Source organism: Harmonia axyridis, chromosome 6 (genome assembly GCF_914767665.1).
Source record: "Harmonia axyridis chromosome 6, icHarAxyr1.1, whole genome shotgun sequence".
Lineage (NCBI taxonomy): Eukaryota > Metazoa > Arthropoda > Insecta > Coleoptera > Coccinellidae > Harmonia > Harmonia axyridis.
This window is the reverse complement of record NC_059506.1, coordinates 33952329-33966259: the sequence shown is the minus strand read 5'-3', so window position 1 is coordinate 33966259 and position 13931 is coordinate 33952329. Positions and strand designations below refer to the sequence as shown.

Below are 13931 nucleotides of genomic sequence, written 5' to 3'. Positions count from 1 at the left end.
TTATTTTTGCCCCTCCTCCTCTTGGCAAATATTGAAAGATCACTAAAACGTCTCGTGGTGCTGTTCCCTCTAAAGACTGAATGTTCAAACGAACAAGCGCGCAAAGTTCTAAACCCGACTTCAGCACTTCCCCCGAATTTTTTTCATAATTGAATTCGTGGAATCTCACTATATCATTGTCAGGGATCGTGAAATGAACGCGATTGCGGTCCCCGAGAAAAAGGCATCCCCGAATCCAAGATATTTCATCTGCCTTAGCGATTTATAGGGCTTCCGGAAAACCGTTCACACGTGAGCTATTCATATTTCAGCGTAAAAGACCACACTTCTGCCGGATTTGTAAAATCTCGACATAACAGCCATAATCGAAGTGAAATAAACCAGCCCTGAAAATGGAAAGGTCGGATTTAGCACAGCTTCTATTGGAAATTATATAATTCAGACTTTGAAAAACCGCACTGAACCTGAATCTCGTTCCCGCTTGATATTCGTTTACAATCATTTCCTTTCTATCCTTCCTAGAATTACATCTTTTTCCAGGCGTATACGAAGATATAGGCTTCCTTCCACTCTGGTATATTTGTAGATTTCATCGATAGAGTCCCCAAAAATAAAAATACTTTGCCAATTGGTTTTACACTATTTAGCAGCTATGTGGATGTGGTGTGAGAATATAGACGTTGTGCACCTGGTTGCTACATTCACACTGTCAGTTATATTTTAACTGGAGGTGAAAATAATTATATTATAAACAAACACCCTTCTCAGATTATTCTTTTTTTTAATTACATGATGAACATGCTATCACAAACTTTTGATTGGAAAAACGCAGCTGCATTTTCCGAAGATGTAGGTTTCTGCCTTCCTTCCACTCAGGTATATTTGTAGATTTCATCGATAAAGATGAAAATGCTTTGCCAATAGGTGTTACACTGTTTTTTTTGTCCTTAGCTTCTGAAAAATCATACACACAATAGATTTCATAGACTAAACTGTCATTAGAATGATAAATCATTGAATGATTGTTCTTTTCAAAGCCGACAATACATATTGAATTCTTAAAAATTTTTCATACAGTTGTATTGTGCAAAACTTTTGAGACGCGTCAATAGTCTGCTAAAACAAATTTCATCTGAACTTAGCAGCTATCAGCTGCGGTTGTAGTTAAGAATTTAGGCATTTTGCATTTAGTTGCTGCATTCACACTGTCAGTTATATTTTAACTGAAAATGAGAATCATTGTATTATAAACTAACAACCGAAAACCTTCTCAGATTATACAGGGGAACCACTATTTAGGTGTCGAGGTTTTTTGAGCAGATTCTATATCAATTTGTTGTCCCGAATTCAAATAAATTTTTACCTAGGAGCTAGGAGCTCAAACTTTTAAGATGTACAATTTCAGAGAAATATAAGTTACATTATTTTAAGTTAAATCCGTAAGTGTAGTAAACAAAAGTAGATACGAAGTTTTATTTTAGTTATACAAAATACAATATTATGTCGTACCTACAAACAAAAAAAAAACATTGACGAAATCAAATAGTCACTCAACACTTTGAAAGCTTCTTTTTTGCGACATTCTTGAATGTTTTTTTAAACAGTCCCTTTTTGAACTCTAGCAGTAATCTGCCATCATGTGCATGTCCCATCTTCCTTGATAGCGGTCCTCCATAACTTTAATATCTTGGTGAAATCTTTCACCTTGTTCTTCACTCATGTCTCCTAAATTTTATGGAAAAAGGTCTAAGTGGCTGTGTAAATAGTGTTTTTTTAATAATCATATTGCACCCTAACTATTTGAAACTATTAAGCATCTTGTTAACCATTTCAAAATAGTTTTGAACTTTATGTTTGCCTAGAAAATTTTCTACAACTGCAACAAATGATGTCCAAGCTTCTTGTTCAACTTGATTTATTGAATTTATGAAGGCAGAATCCTTAATTAATTGTCTTATTTGTGGGCCGTCAAATATACCTGCTTTGAGTTTGTCTGTGCTCAATTGATGCATTTTTACCCCTATATATGCAAAACATGACTCATTCTTATCAAGAGCCTTTACAAATTGCTTCATTAAGCCCAACTTTATATGTAACGGAGTATGATGAGTATGATTTTCTCTCTTACTTATCCGAGTTAGGGGATTAAATAGGTCAGTTCAGGTACCTCATAGGCAATGGTTCCACTATTTATAAATTTACATGGAATTTACTCAATTATCGACTGACAATAAAACCATTGTACCTACATTAATGAATATATAATAATTTAAGAACTTTCATAAAAGAATATATTTAATGAAACCCACATTGGTAAATAAGTTGATGTATCTAAAAAAGTAGAGCTGATAGAAAAAAAAGGATTGCATGTAGGTAGAGATTAAGCGTCCCAAATATAGTTAAAATCAGATCTAAAGTTCCAGGCCTGTGTATTCTTTTGTTTGATTTATGTGATCACGAACTTCTGATTGGAAAAACTCAACTGCATAAATAAGCAAAGTGAATTAAATTCATTACGTTGAAATATAATAATGCCGCTCGACAAATTTCAAAAGCCCCATCTCGTTCAGCGAGCTTAGCGTTCGCATATAAATTTTGAAATAGAATTGAAAGAACCAATGCCGAAGTTCATCCGTTATCATAATTCGAAATTGTTTATTTTGTGCGAATCAAATATTTGAAAATTTCCATCGGAATATAATTTTCAGCAGGAATGTAAACTAGATATGTTTATTCGTTCGAATTATATTTATACTTGCCAATTCATTTTCCACGGTTCTCGATCAGAAATGATCAATTTGCAATATGCCTGGCTTACTTGATTTGAATAATAAACAATTTTTTAATTTAGAATTTTTGAGCGCTCAGACCGGAAGTGGTCTGAAACGACAAGTTTCGAATCACTGTTGATGAATCCATTGATTTTTCTCAAAATATACACGTTTTCTGTTATTATCAAAACGAAATCTCTCATTGGAGAAGCCTATATGTGAATAGATGTATTCATCATGTTTCTAATATTTGAAAACTTCATATTTATCAGTTAATAATCATAAAACTCAGCTCTGGAATTCGAATTCAATGAACCAAAAGTAAAAGTTCCGGAATATAATTTGAGACATCATTCTGAACGGAGATACATCTCGACCATCATATAATTATGCACATACAATTAATTACTAATGCGTCTTCTATACACACTCCTCAGTTGATCAAAACTCCTAATTTGAATTTCATTCTACTCTTAGTCAACTATTTCTTCATCACTACCGAAAAAATTCTTTGCAAAACCGATGAATCTGTAACATAAGATATTTTTTTCTACATAAATAATTAAATATTTCTAGATCGAGTTCAGTTTCCGAACGTTCGAATATATTCAAATATTCTATGTATAATTGATGAGATGGTATGCTGAAGATGTGAAAAAAGTTATCAGACGATACAGTCCTCTCGTTTAGAGATTGCTTTATAAACGCCCAAAATTTCTAGATCATTGTCATTCAACCAACGTCAATCGACTAGAATAGATATGTCTAGTGTTCTGAAATTATTGGTGAGTTTAGTTATTTATATAGCAATGGATTTAATCTTCTTGTAAACCTATCAATATTTGTCGTCTTGTATTAATTTTATAGCAATCGAATCAATGACTATAAGTAATACCAGATAGAATTCCTCATTTTTTTTTTACATTTTATATCATATTACCCATCAGACGTTTTCATTGCAGAAATCGGCTTTCATTTCGGTTTTGCAATTTTATTAATCTTTCATGAAACAAGTAAAACGTCGAATATTCCACTGCTACTAGATTATTTTGATTGAAATTTCAATTAACCACAATTTTAAACTAGTTATTCATGTCTAACAAGTTTCGTTGAATATTTTAACGCTTTGGTGGTGTTGCATTTTCATGTCAGAGTATAGATAGATTTTACCACCAAGCGATCAATGAGAAATAACTTTCCACTTTTATATTGTTCCATTCCAAACGAGCGTTATATTCACAAACATACTTCCATTTATAGATTTGTGTGGGCTTGGTTTTGACCACAACCGCCTCAACCAAAGAAAGGAGAAAAAGGACCTTGGTAGATTTGGCTAATCCGCTCGCTGTACCATGGCAATACCAGAATAATTGGCAACTCAGACCCACGCCAAATGTTGGTGTTCCCCTCTATGATATATTGAGAGTAAACAACTATGAACAGAATGCAGGAGTTAACCCAAATGGCCAAGTACAGCAACTCAACATGTACTACAACGTAGAACAACCATCCACTCAAAATTTCATCCCAAACATTCAACAACAAGGCTATATTTATCCAGGAGAATATAGAACAATAAATGTTGATTCCTTATCGAACATACAAGAACGCCCAGTAGATTTACAGAGCCAGCAGAGCCAACCTGGAATAACTGGAGATTACAGGGGTATTCAGGATTATCAAAAGTTAGTAGGAAGCATCAACAGATATTCTGTTCTGTCAAGCTATCTCAACAGTCAGTCAAACCCTCAGATCCCAAATCAACCTATCAGTTCTCTCCAGGAAGGTAATTTGAACGAACAAAACATTTTAGGTTATAATCCATTGATTAAGAATGGTCAGGGTTTGATTGATGAAGGAAGGCTTTCACAGTTATCGAATGACTATAGATCTAAACAGATCCAACAAGGAAACATTCAACAAGGAAATATTCAACAAGGAAACATTCAACAAGGAAACATTCAACAAGGAGACATTGAATCGCAGTTGAGGAGCAATGCTGGACTTAATACTGATTTCGGAAGGTATACTCAAGTATCTGATGAAAGGCAGAAGAATATAATTCAGGGAGGACTCTTAGGAAACAGCAATGAAGGATTAAGCTCACAGTTGTTGAGGAGTGAGATTTCTAGGCAAGTTCTCCAAGGTAACAACCAACAGCAAGATGTTAACCAAAACGTGAAGCAGTTCATAATTAATGCAGAAGACATCTCTGATATTGGAAGCTCAAATCAAGTACTAAATGAAAGACAGAAGAATGGAATTCAGGTAAGACCTTCTGGACAAATCAGTAATAACCTCAATGCACAGCTGTTGAGTAATGAAAGGTCTAAGCAAGTTCTTCAAGGTAACATCCAACAAAGAGATGTCAACAACAATTTACAGCAATTTGGGTTTAATGCAGATTCAAATCTTGGTTTGAGATATAATAAGCAAGTGCCTACTGGAAGCCTAAGAAATGGTGGTTATCTTCAAGAAACAGCACAAGCTTCAAGACAGAGAATTATTGACCAGCTCAGGCAGAATGAGGTTCAACAAAACCAAGGCAAACTTTTAGGTGGACTTGCCCAACAACAATTGGGTTCTAACCAAGGGAAGATTTTGGGTGAACTTGCACAACAACAGTTGAGTTCTAATCAAGGAAAACTTTTGGGTGAACTCGCCCAACAACAGTTGAGTTCTAACCAAAGACAACTCCAGGGTGCACTTGCACAACAACAGTTGAGTTCTAACCAAGGAAAACTTTTGGGTGAACTTGCCCAACAACAGTTGAGTTCTAACCAAGGACAACTTCAGGGTGAACTTGCACAACAACAGTTGAGTTCTAACCAAGGAAAACTTTTGGGCGAACTTGCACAACAACAATTACGTTCTAACCAAGATAGGCAGCAAGCAATTCAGGCATCTCTTAAAGATACACAAGCAGATTCTGGAGCATCAGTGAACGCCAATCAACCTCAAGCTCAACCTCTCGGTCCAGGTCGTTACACTTACAGTGAATTGAGTGGTAAAATTATGAAAGTCCTACAATCCAACCCTTCAATGATGTCAAACTTTGGTGATCTCGTCGACCAATTGCTCAATGGTTCTGGAAACCCTCAGATAAAGCTTCTCAAGAATTTGTTGCAAGAAATTGGTAAATACACAGTAGGCGCTCAGGATACCAGGCAGTCTTCTCAACAACAAGGTGCCCAGAATCCACTGGTGAGGAATCTCATTGAGGTTATGAACAAAAGCGGAGTCAACCAAAACAATTTGCTTTCGAAAGGAGGTAGATGGAGGTATTGATTTAACATAGATCTCAAGAAATAAATTAACGCTTTGCGTTGAATTGTTGCTGTTATGATTCGGTTCGTTTGAATTTTATAAATTTTATTTTGTGATGTTTTTGTTTTTTAGTTGATTGTTTTTCGAAATAAAGAAGATTTTATTCAATGCTTGTATTTCACTCTTCCTTGAAGAAGTTTGCTGGTCTCGAAGATATGTCGATTTCAAAGTATAGGCTCTTTTTTAGTCATAAAATGTTAGTTAGTTATAATTATTTTCTTGGGGCCCCTAACCTACTGTTGCTTATTATTAAAACTGATCAAATCACGGATAAAATGAAACAGGAGTCTGTACGAAATGACGTGAAGCAATAAACCTTTGTTTCGAACATCCAGCGTCACTGTAAAACAAAACTCAATGAAGCATGAGAACCGTATGAAAGGTTCAAAATATTTTCCGCTTTCCCGTAAAATTCCAGCTAGTCATCGTTGCAATACGGTTCACGCGACGACCTACAAGACATGAAGGAAAGAGCTCTCAGAGAGAGATCTTGTGTGCTATTTCTGATAATAAAAGTAATAAGGCTTTTGAACTAAATGCGATTTAGTTCGGTAGACGTAAGAAGCCTGGTCTGGAATATGATTTATCTCCAGCTGCGATGTTGAAAGTGCATCTTGGCGATTGGTCTGCTCTCTTTCCTACCCAGGATTAACTCTAGGAATTATCGAATGAGCGGCTTTAGAGCCAAAGGTTTATTAGGGCTTATGTTTCGCGAATTTGCTGTTAAATTTGAAAGGTATGAGGCTTTATTTAACCGACGTTGGTTCTGTCAAAAGACGAGAAGCTTTCAGAGGTAATGGATTTTTAATTGGGTGTTTCATTTCTGAGAAAGATAGCTGGGATGGAGCTTAATCTTAATGTTAGTTGATCGATAATTTTGTCGCCACGTTTTCGTGAAGAATTATTTCAAGTGTTTGGGGTGCATATGTACATTTTGTCTAGAAATTACTGGTAATTTCTGGTTGTAAAGAAGACTGGCTTTTGAATTAGGCTCTTTTTCCACGTGTTTCTCATTTTAGTATGATATGTTGGTTTTTCGTCTTGAAGAGAAGATTAAAAATATGCACCAATACATCACAAAGGAGTGTCAGTTTAGATTGGCACATAGCCAAACCTCGTTGTTGACTTTGGAGGACGTAATACCACAAAATATGTGTTCGTATGGCCGGTAATTTTAGAAGCTGCTTTTTACCGATATCTTTTTTTGCTGGACTTGAAACAACTGTAGAATGTATCGAATGATTAATTACCTGCACGTTTTCTGTATTCAGGCTGGTTTTTGCTGCTTGTTGGGCTGTTCAGTAGCTCATTATGTTCTGTCCTACAGTAATACATAAAAATATTCTTATAACATGATCTGCCTGATTTCCAAACAACAATAGAATAGAACACAAATTAGGGTTCGTTTTATTTCGATGAAATACTTGTTTTTCCCTGTTGTTTCTTGTTTCTGAGTGAATGAGGTTATGAATTATTCTTCTAGTTTTTCATCATAATTATACACTCTTTCCTTGAAGAATGAGGTAAAACACCTGCTGATGCATTCTCCACCGGGCCAAGCTAACTTATTTTGAAATTGTTTTAGTGGACCTTTATCACAATTCAGACTTTTGTGTTCGAGAAATACAGAAACTTTTCTCGGGAAACTTTTCTCGGGAACCTTTTGGAGTTGTTTTATCTTAGTTTCTTTAGTATCCCTTCTCGATTTGAATTCAGTTTTGGTGAACGGATTAAAAGTAATACCATACTCCTTGATATACTTTGGCATCAGTACTTTTGCTGTCACCAGAAGGCTTATGGACGTCTCTTTGTACAAGGAGTATACTTTGGCCTTGCAAAAATCCATGAACTGTCGTCGTATATACTGTCTATTGGATTTTGTATTTTTTGGTTTATTTTCGCCATATTTTCTATATGGAGCATTAAAAAATACGCGATATATTTGGTAATCAATATGGCGGATAAAAAATCTTCGACACGCTTATGACAGTAACTCAGCTCGTTGAAACCCTCTTAATTAAAACCAAAACTCGAAAATTTCGCAATATTTGATTGTAGGGAGGAACCAAGTCAAATTGCGCATTCTGATCCGCTTTAACCAGATTTGTTCCATCGAGATTGCCCCTCGAGGAGAAGCAAGAGCCAACTTTTCTCGCTGCAGATATTCAAATGGCCGCGACGAAACTTTCTACAGTTTGCTACAATAAGGAAAGCTTTTAACCCCTAACAAATCTCGGTTGGCTGTTCCGTATTCCAGTTTTTCTACTTTGTAGCATCCCGAATGGACGCATCCAGTCGACAACGTATGTCCAATAAACGGATACATTGTTCAATTCTTCCGTTTCCGGGGACAATGCCGGTTGAAGGACGCTGACCGGAATTAAATGATGCTACAGATATACGATTGTTATACGAGTATCGTTGTTGCGACGTTTTGTGAGCGACTGATACAAAGCAGGGCTTGTCTCCTTCTGGGTGAACAACTTTTTGATATCGATTTGGTTTATTGTTTACTATGATATATTTATATTCTTTTGAGAAGGGCAACACAAAAAATTGTTGACTTCAAACAATAAAGCTTGTGTATAAAAATGTCAATATTAGCAAAGGAAATGTGAACGGGGCATCGTACATCTCAACTTAACAGGCAAATTGGAAAGTCCTCTGTCTACCATAGTAAAACACATTTTTTGGCAACATTCGATTTTATTATTCAACATAGTTGCTTTCGAGGGCTAAACAGCGATTATAGCGATCTTCCAACTTTTTGATACCATTTTTGTAGTACGATTTGTCTTTCGCTTCAAAATAGGCCTCAGTTTCGGCCTCAGATTGGATCACATCCGAGCCAGCCGTGGCGATCATATGCCAGAAATCATATTTAAAATGTAATGCCACAAGATTATCTTGCGGATAAATGAAATTCATGTCAATCGAATCGTTGTTTTATTGCAATTTAAAGTTCTATAGCTCTAAAAAAAACACACTTTACATCTTATATTCATCATCGAACAACAAAGTTTATACCACTTGAAACCACGTCACCTGCGGTTTTACACGATGCTGAGAAATCTAGCAAGGATGACCATTCAAATTCCACTCTAGTAAGTACTCATGCCTTCCGTTCTGTTCAATAAACACCCCTGCATCGTCCCAAACCCCCCCGGTCCGAACAGATCGCTCAGAACAAGCCAGCCGGTATGGAAATCTGCAAAAACAGGAATGAATCAGAATTTCCATATGTTTGTTTACATGTGGTATTCCACCCCATAATTTGGGCCCCGTGTTCATGTTGCGCATATCTGTACCGAGACATGGAGAGAGCACACTCGGAATTGAATAAAAACAATCGGCCAGGAAACCTACACGCTACAAAAAAAAAATCATCGAAACTTCGTGGAAATAGATGGCGTATGAAATATTTTACAGCGTTACGCTAAATATCTATTTGAAGTTCCCTTTGTTGGGTTGGGTTGTTCCGTGCTGCGGTGTAATCGGATTTGTGATTTGGCTATCGAAATGTTCTCAGCTAAAACACAAATGGGGATTGTTGTTCGAATATGTACTACTTTCGATATTAAAGCCGTACTAAAATTGGGTTCGATGGAGTCGTTCATAAAGCATAGCAAATTTCTGAATTCATTATGATATGTGCTATAGGATTTCCTATTCAATACCGTGATTTTAGAACAATGTTCAGCGAACACAGCAGTTGTAAAACAGTTGGAAGAATTTTCGCTGAACGAATATGATCAACATGTTTAGTGAGAGGACTCCTTTTTTCTGAGCGACTTTGAATTACTAAGCCAAAAACGTTATGAAAACTGTCAAAGCAGATATTTTAGTGTTAAGGTATCTTCTGAACCGTTCTGAAAACTACTCTCTCATCACTTTAGGATAACTACACCTATATAAGAGGAGAAACAGTTTTTGCTGAGGTTTTTATCTCTTCTTTTGTGCATATTAGGCCAATTGAAAAGTCCCCGGGCTGATGCATAGATGGCGGTGCTAGTATTAAATCCATATGATTTTTAGTTAGTACCAACCTTCAAACGATACGTGTCAAAATTTGACAGCAGTCCGACCATTACTTTGTGAGATATTGCGTTGTGAGTGTAGCTACTTTTTTCATCTGAAAAAAGAAGGAAAAAAAATAATTTCGTGTGCTGACTAAATATTGCTTCTTGAAGGAAAAAAATACAGTTGAACTTCTTGATCACCCAGTTTATTTACTAGATCTGCCCCCAGTGATAACTGGCTTTTTAAATACCCCAAAAAAATGACCCCAGAAACGAGTTTTGCTCTAATGCCTCTAATTAATAAGATATTGCTGAGGTTGAAACCTATTCCAACAAAAAATCTTCGGTAGATTGTCTTAGATCAGAATGCGTTCTGGATCTGTAACTACCTCGCACACACCATATTGCAAAAGCTTGTCACACATACAAACAAAATGTGGAGGATCAATTTCTTTCTTTAAACTTATTAAGGTATTATTAGCCTTTTAACACCAATATTTTTCCAGTTCACAGAAGTGAAAGCTGTATTTGAAATACTCCGTTGTTTGCGGAGAAAACTTCTAGTTTGTAAATGGAAACAAAATTATTATTGATGATCTCTACCTCTGGCTAATGTATTTTCAACAGCTTATGTCATATCATATTCACTTAGGGGCTAGATAAATAAGATGAATCAATAGTTGTAATATATTTTCTTCAAACACATAATTCATCGATGGAAACATAATGAACTAGCTCTGTGTCAGTTATTAACGTAGTATTTGACTTGTAAATCTCCAGAAATTATACAATTCATTCCAGCAACATCATGTCTACCTTCATACATTGAACATTGAAATCTATTCATAACAAAACTAATTAAATAACCAACACAAAATCAAAATAATCTCTAGGTGCCTATTTCTTAAGTGGAAAATGTTGACAAGACAAAACATACATTTTTTATTCATCTCCTATTGGTCAAAACACTAACTTATGCAGGACACAGTGTTAATATTTTATAACGAAAATTGTTTATTGAAAATATCAAATTAGTAGTTTTAATAGTTATTATTTTACATTTTCAAAGATGATCTGTTTTTAAGGAATCTTAATTAGAAAGTCTCAACATTATCGTCTAAATCACCACCAAGATTATTATTAGTATTTATACTTATGGGTACCAAACTACCACCACTGGTAAATGTATAAGAACCAGTGAATGAGCTGCTCTCGTAATGGGTGTTTGGTCCATATGGGTTTGGCATCTGTTTTGAGAATCTCTCCAGTTCTTGATCTGAAAAAAAATAGTGAATTAGTATTTGCTGGAATTTTTGTCTTGTTGGAACCACAGCTCCTGAATATCATTGTTGTTCAATTCAGGAATGAAGAAGTTAGAAATCATGGCTCTATACCGATCACCATTGACTGTAACGTTCTGGGCATCATCGTTTTTGAAGAAGTACGGACCAATGATTCCACCAGCCCATAAAGCGCACCAAACAGTCAGTTTTTCTGGATGTAAAGGTGTTTCGACATACACTTGAGGATTAGCTTCACTCCGAATGCGGCAGTTTTGTTTGTTGACGTAGCCATTCAACCAGAAGTGCGCTTCATCGCTAAACAAAATTCGCTTATGAAAATCGGGAACAACGGCACATTATTTTCGAAATAAAATTGCACTATTTGCAAGAGTTGTTCAGGCGTGAGTCTATTCATGATGAATTGCCGAACCAAACTGAGAATAAATCATTTGACAGCTGTTAAATCGGTCGCCATCTCGAACAGTAATGCCAACTTAAAGTTATATACATCGAAAAAAAAACACCCTATATATAAACTACCCGACAACTATGACATCATAATATCTTTCCTCATATCTACTAAGGTATAGGTATCTAGTTTTATGATAGTCTAGAACTCTCCCTTTTCTTTTACGTTTTTACACTTTGAATAAGTTATCATAGAATTATATAATTTGTTTTGAAAACTAACCTCGGATATCCATACATACGATGGTCTCTTCCATAATCTGCTTGTCATCAGTTGTTTTGGTTACTTTCTTACATCCTGTTGTTCTTGGTGGACAAGATTTGCCAAAACATGATGAAGTTTCATCTGAATCATTAGAAATAAATAAATAGATATGCATGGAGAGAACATAGATCATGATGTATTCTCATCTTGTAGTAATTCAAAAGTTCCTATAATATTTTTCAATTTCTTTGTCTATGATGAATCACTATAAAATGTTTCAACTATACCATTCAAACGTTATAAACTTTAGTATTGAAAGTTAAATGCTATGAATAATTATTCATTTTGATGAAAATGCACTAAAGAATACCTACTAAAATTTTATGTTTCATCAAATTGAGCGCCACCAACATATCATAGAATAGATATAATTATGATAAAATTTGTCATGAGTTTATCAATAATTTTGCAATAGCTGTATTGAAACATTGAATTCAGTTGTATGAATCGTTGGTAGTTCATTCAATTCATTAACATATGCTTGAACTTCTATGTAGAAATTCTGCTCACTCATAAGTCATATTAAATCATGAATGAAATTCAATAATAAAATTCTGAAATTTGAAGGCTACCAAATGAAAAATAACTTATTGAATAACATTACCTAACATTTGAGGTGCTGAAGCAATCAAACTGAAGAGCACACCGAAAATGGCAAGAAGTAAAATTTTTTTTAGGAACATTTTTTAAACCTTCACTAAAAGTCTTAACAGAGCAAAGTGTTGAATAACAACTGACCAGTTTGAATGAGTGATCTTGTCTGGACATTGACAAGTGATAACACTTTCTGTTTACATTCGATTAATCAAAGATATTCGTTATTTTCTTATTTGATGAATTCTGAGTATTAATTATACAATTACTCAGCTCGATCGTTATGTTTTATTTATTATTTATGATTATTTTTCCAGAAATGTTTTGAATATGGATAAGGGATTATAAACTGCAAGCTTCAAAAACGCTAGAATTTAATCATTTCATCACACGTTTTCACTGCATTCAATAATAAGAATAATAAAAAAATATGAATTCTAGAACAAATTTAAAATTGAATAATTGACATAAATAAAAACTGTAATTGTTTCATATAATATCACAATGCCCACAAACTGAAAATTGTGAATGACCAAGGAACGTTTTCAAGATGTGTTTCAATTATTGTTGTTTGCACTGACCAATTTGGGAACCATTTTCCCATCTTTCCATACAAAAGTAGCATCGATTTCAGTATCTTCCCAAAAGCGTCCGACAGGATTTGGAATTAGGCTTGTATGGTTTTCAAGTATTTCTGGAAAATAAAAAAAAGAAAAATCATATGCATAAAATTCTCCCAACTTTTGTGGGAAGTTATATTTTCATGTATACTCGATATCGCTAAACATCGCCAAGTATCAATTGACATTGTAGTGACTCTGTCTGCCCGAGAGGTGGCGTTATGGGCGTCGCGCCACACTCTACTACGGCCCCGGCGGGTTGCAGCAGAGTCACCTCTCCACGATGATGTGAGAGGTTCTCTTAGGTAGAGGTCGCTGGATTGCCTAACCAAAGAGTTTACCAGCAATCTCGGGACGAGAATTCATTTGGAATTCAAATTAAACTTCGAATAAAAAAAATCGATAATAACATAAATATTTTTGGGGAGATAATAAGTAGGTATGTATCGAACGGAAATATGTTATCTTATGTTCACCTTTGTTGCGCCAACAAAGAATTTCGATTTGCAAGGATTTATAATCATCTGTCGATATACGATGTTTCATACAGCCTGTAGTTGTTGGAGGACATTTTTGACCAAAGC

At 35.1% G+C, this 13931-nt stretch overlaps 3 protein-coding genes across 3 annotated transcripts in view; 2 read left to right on the top strand and 1 right to left on the bottom strand.

The window, feature by feature from the left end:
• Positions 1-13931, top strand: part of LOC123682208 — a 307886-nt gene that overhangs the window by 38109 nt on the left and 255846 nt on the right. The window lies entirely within an intron of this gene.
• LOC123683148 lies at positions 3533-6154 on the top strand. Its single transcript, XM_045622048.1, has 3 exons — positions 3533-3556; positions 4032-5396; positions 5493-6154. The coding sequence occupies exons 1-3, from the start codon at positions 3533-3535 to the stop codon at positions 6057-6059; spliced, it is 1956 nt and encodes a 651-aa protein (XP_045478004.1). The 3' UTR covers positions 6060-6154.
• On the bottom strand, positions 10791-12910 carry LOC123682213. The gene is made up of 3 exons (XM_045620735.1): positions 12738-12910; positions 12092-12214; positions 10791-11393 (listed from the first exon to the last, which is right to left on the bottom strand). The coding sequence occupies exons 1-3, from the start codon at positions 12814-12816 to the stop codon at positions 11212-11214; spliced, it is 384 nt and encodes a 127-aa protein (XP_045476691.1). The 5' UTR covers positions 12817-12910; the 3' UTR covers positions 10791-11211.

Excerpts from the sequence above, each read along its gene's own strand:
- LOC123683148 (XM_045622048.1), top strand. The coding sequence starts at position 3,533 with ATGTCTAGTGTTCTGAAATTATTG. Across the intron at positions 3,557-4,031 it reads CTAGTGTTCTGAAATTATTG|ATTTGTGTGGGCTTGGTTTT; the intron begins GTGAGTTTAGTT and ends TTCCATTTATAG. Across the intron at positions 5,397-5,492 it reads GTGAACTTGCACAACAACAG|TTGAGTTCTAACCAAGGAAA; the intron begins TTGAGTTCTAAT and ends GCACAACAACAG.
- LOC123682213 (XM_045620735.1), bottom strand. The coding sequence starts at position 12,816 with ATGTTCCTAAAAAAAATTTTACTTCTTGCCATTTTCGGTGTGCTCTTC. Across the intron at positions 12,215-12,737 it reads TTCAGCACCTCAAATGTTAG|ATGAAACTTCATCATGTTTT; the intron begins GTAATGTTATTC and ends CTAATGATTCAG. Across the intron at positions 11,394-12,091 it reads CGTATGTATGGATATCCGAG|ATCAAGAACTGGAGAGATTC; the intron begins GTTAGTTTTCAA and ends ATTTTTTTTCAG.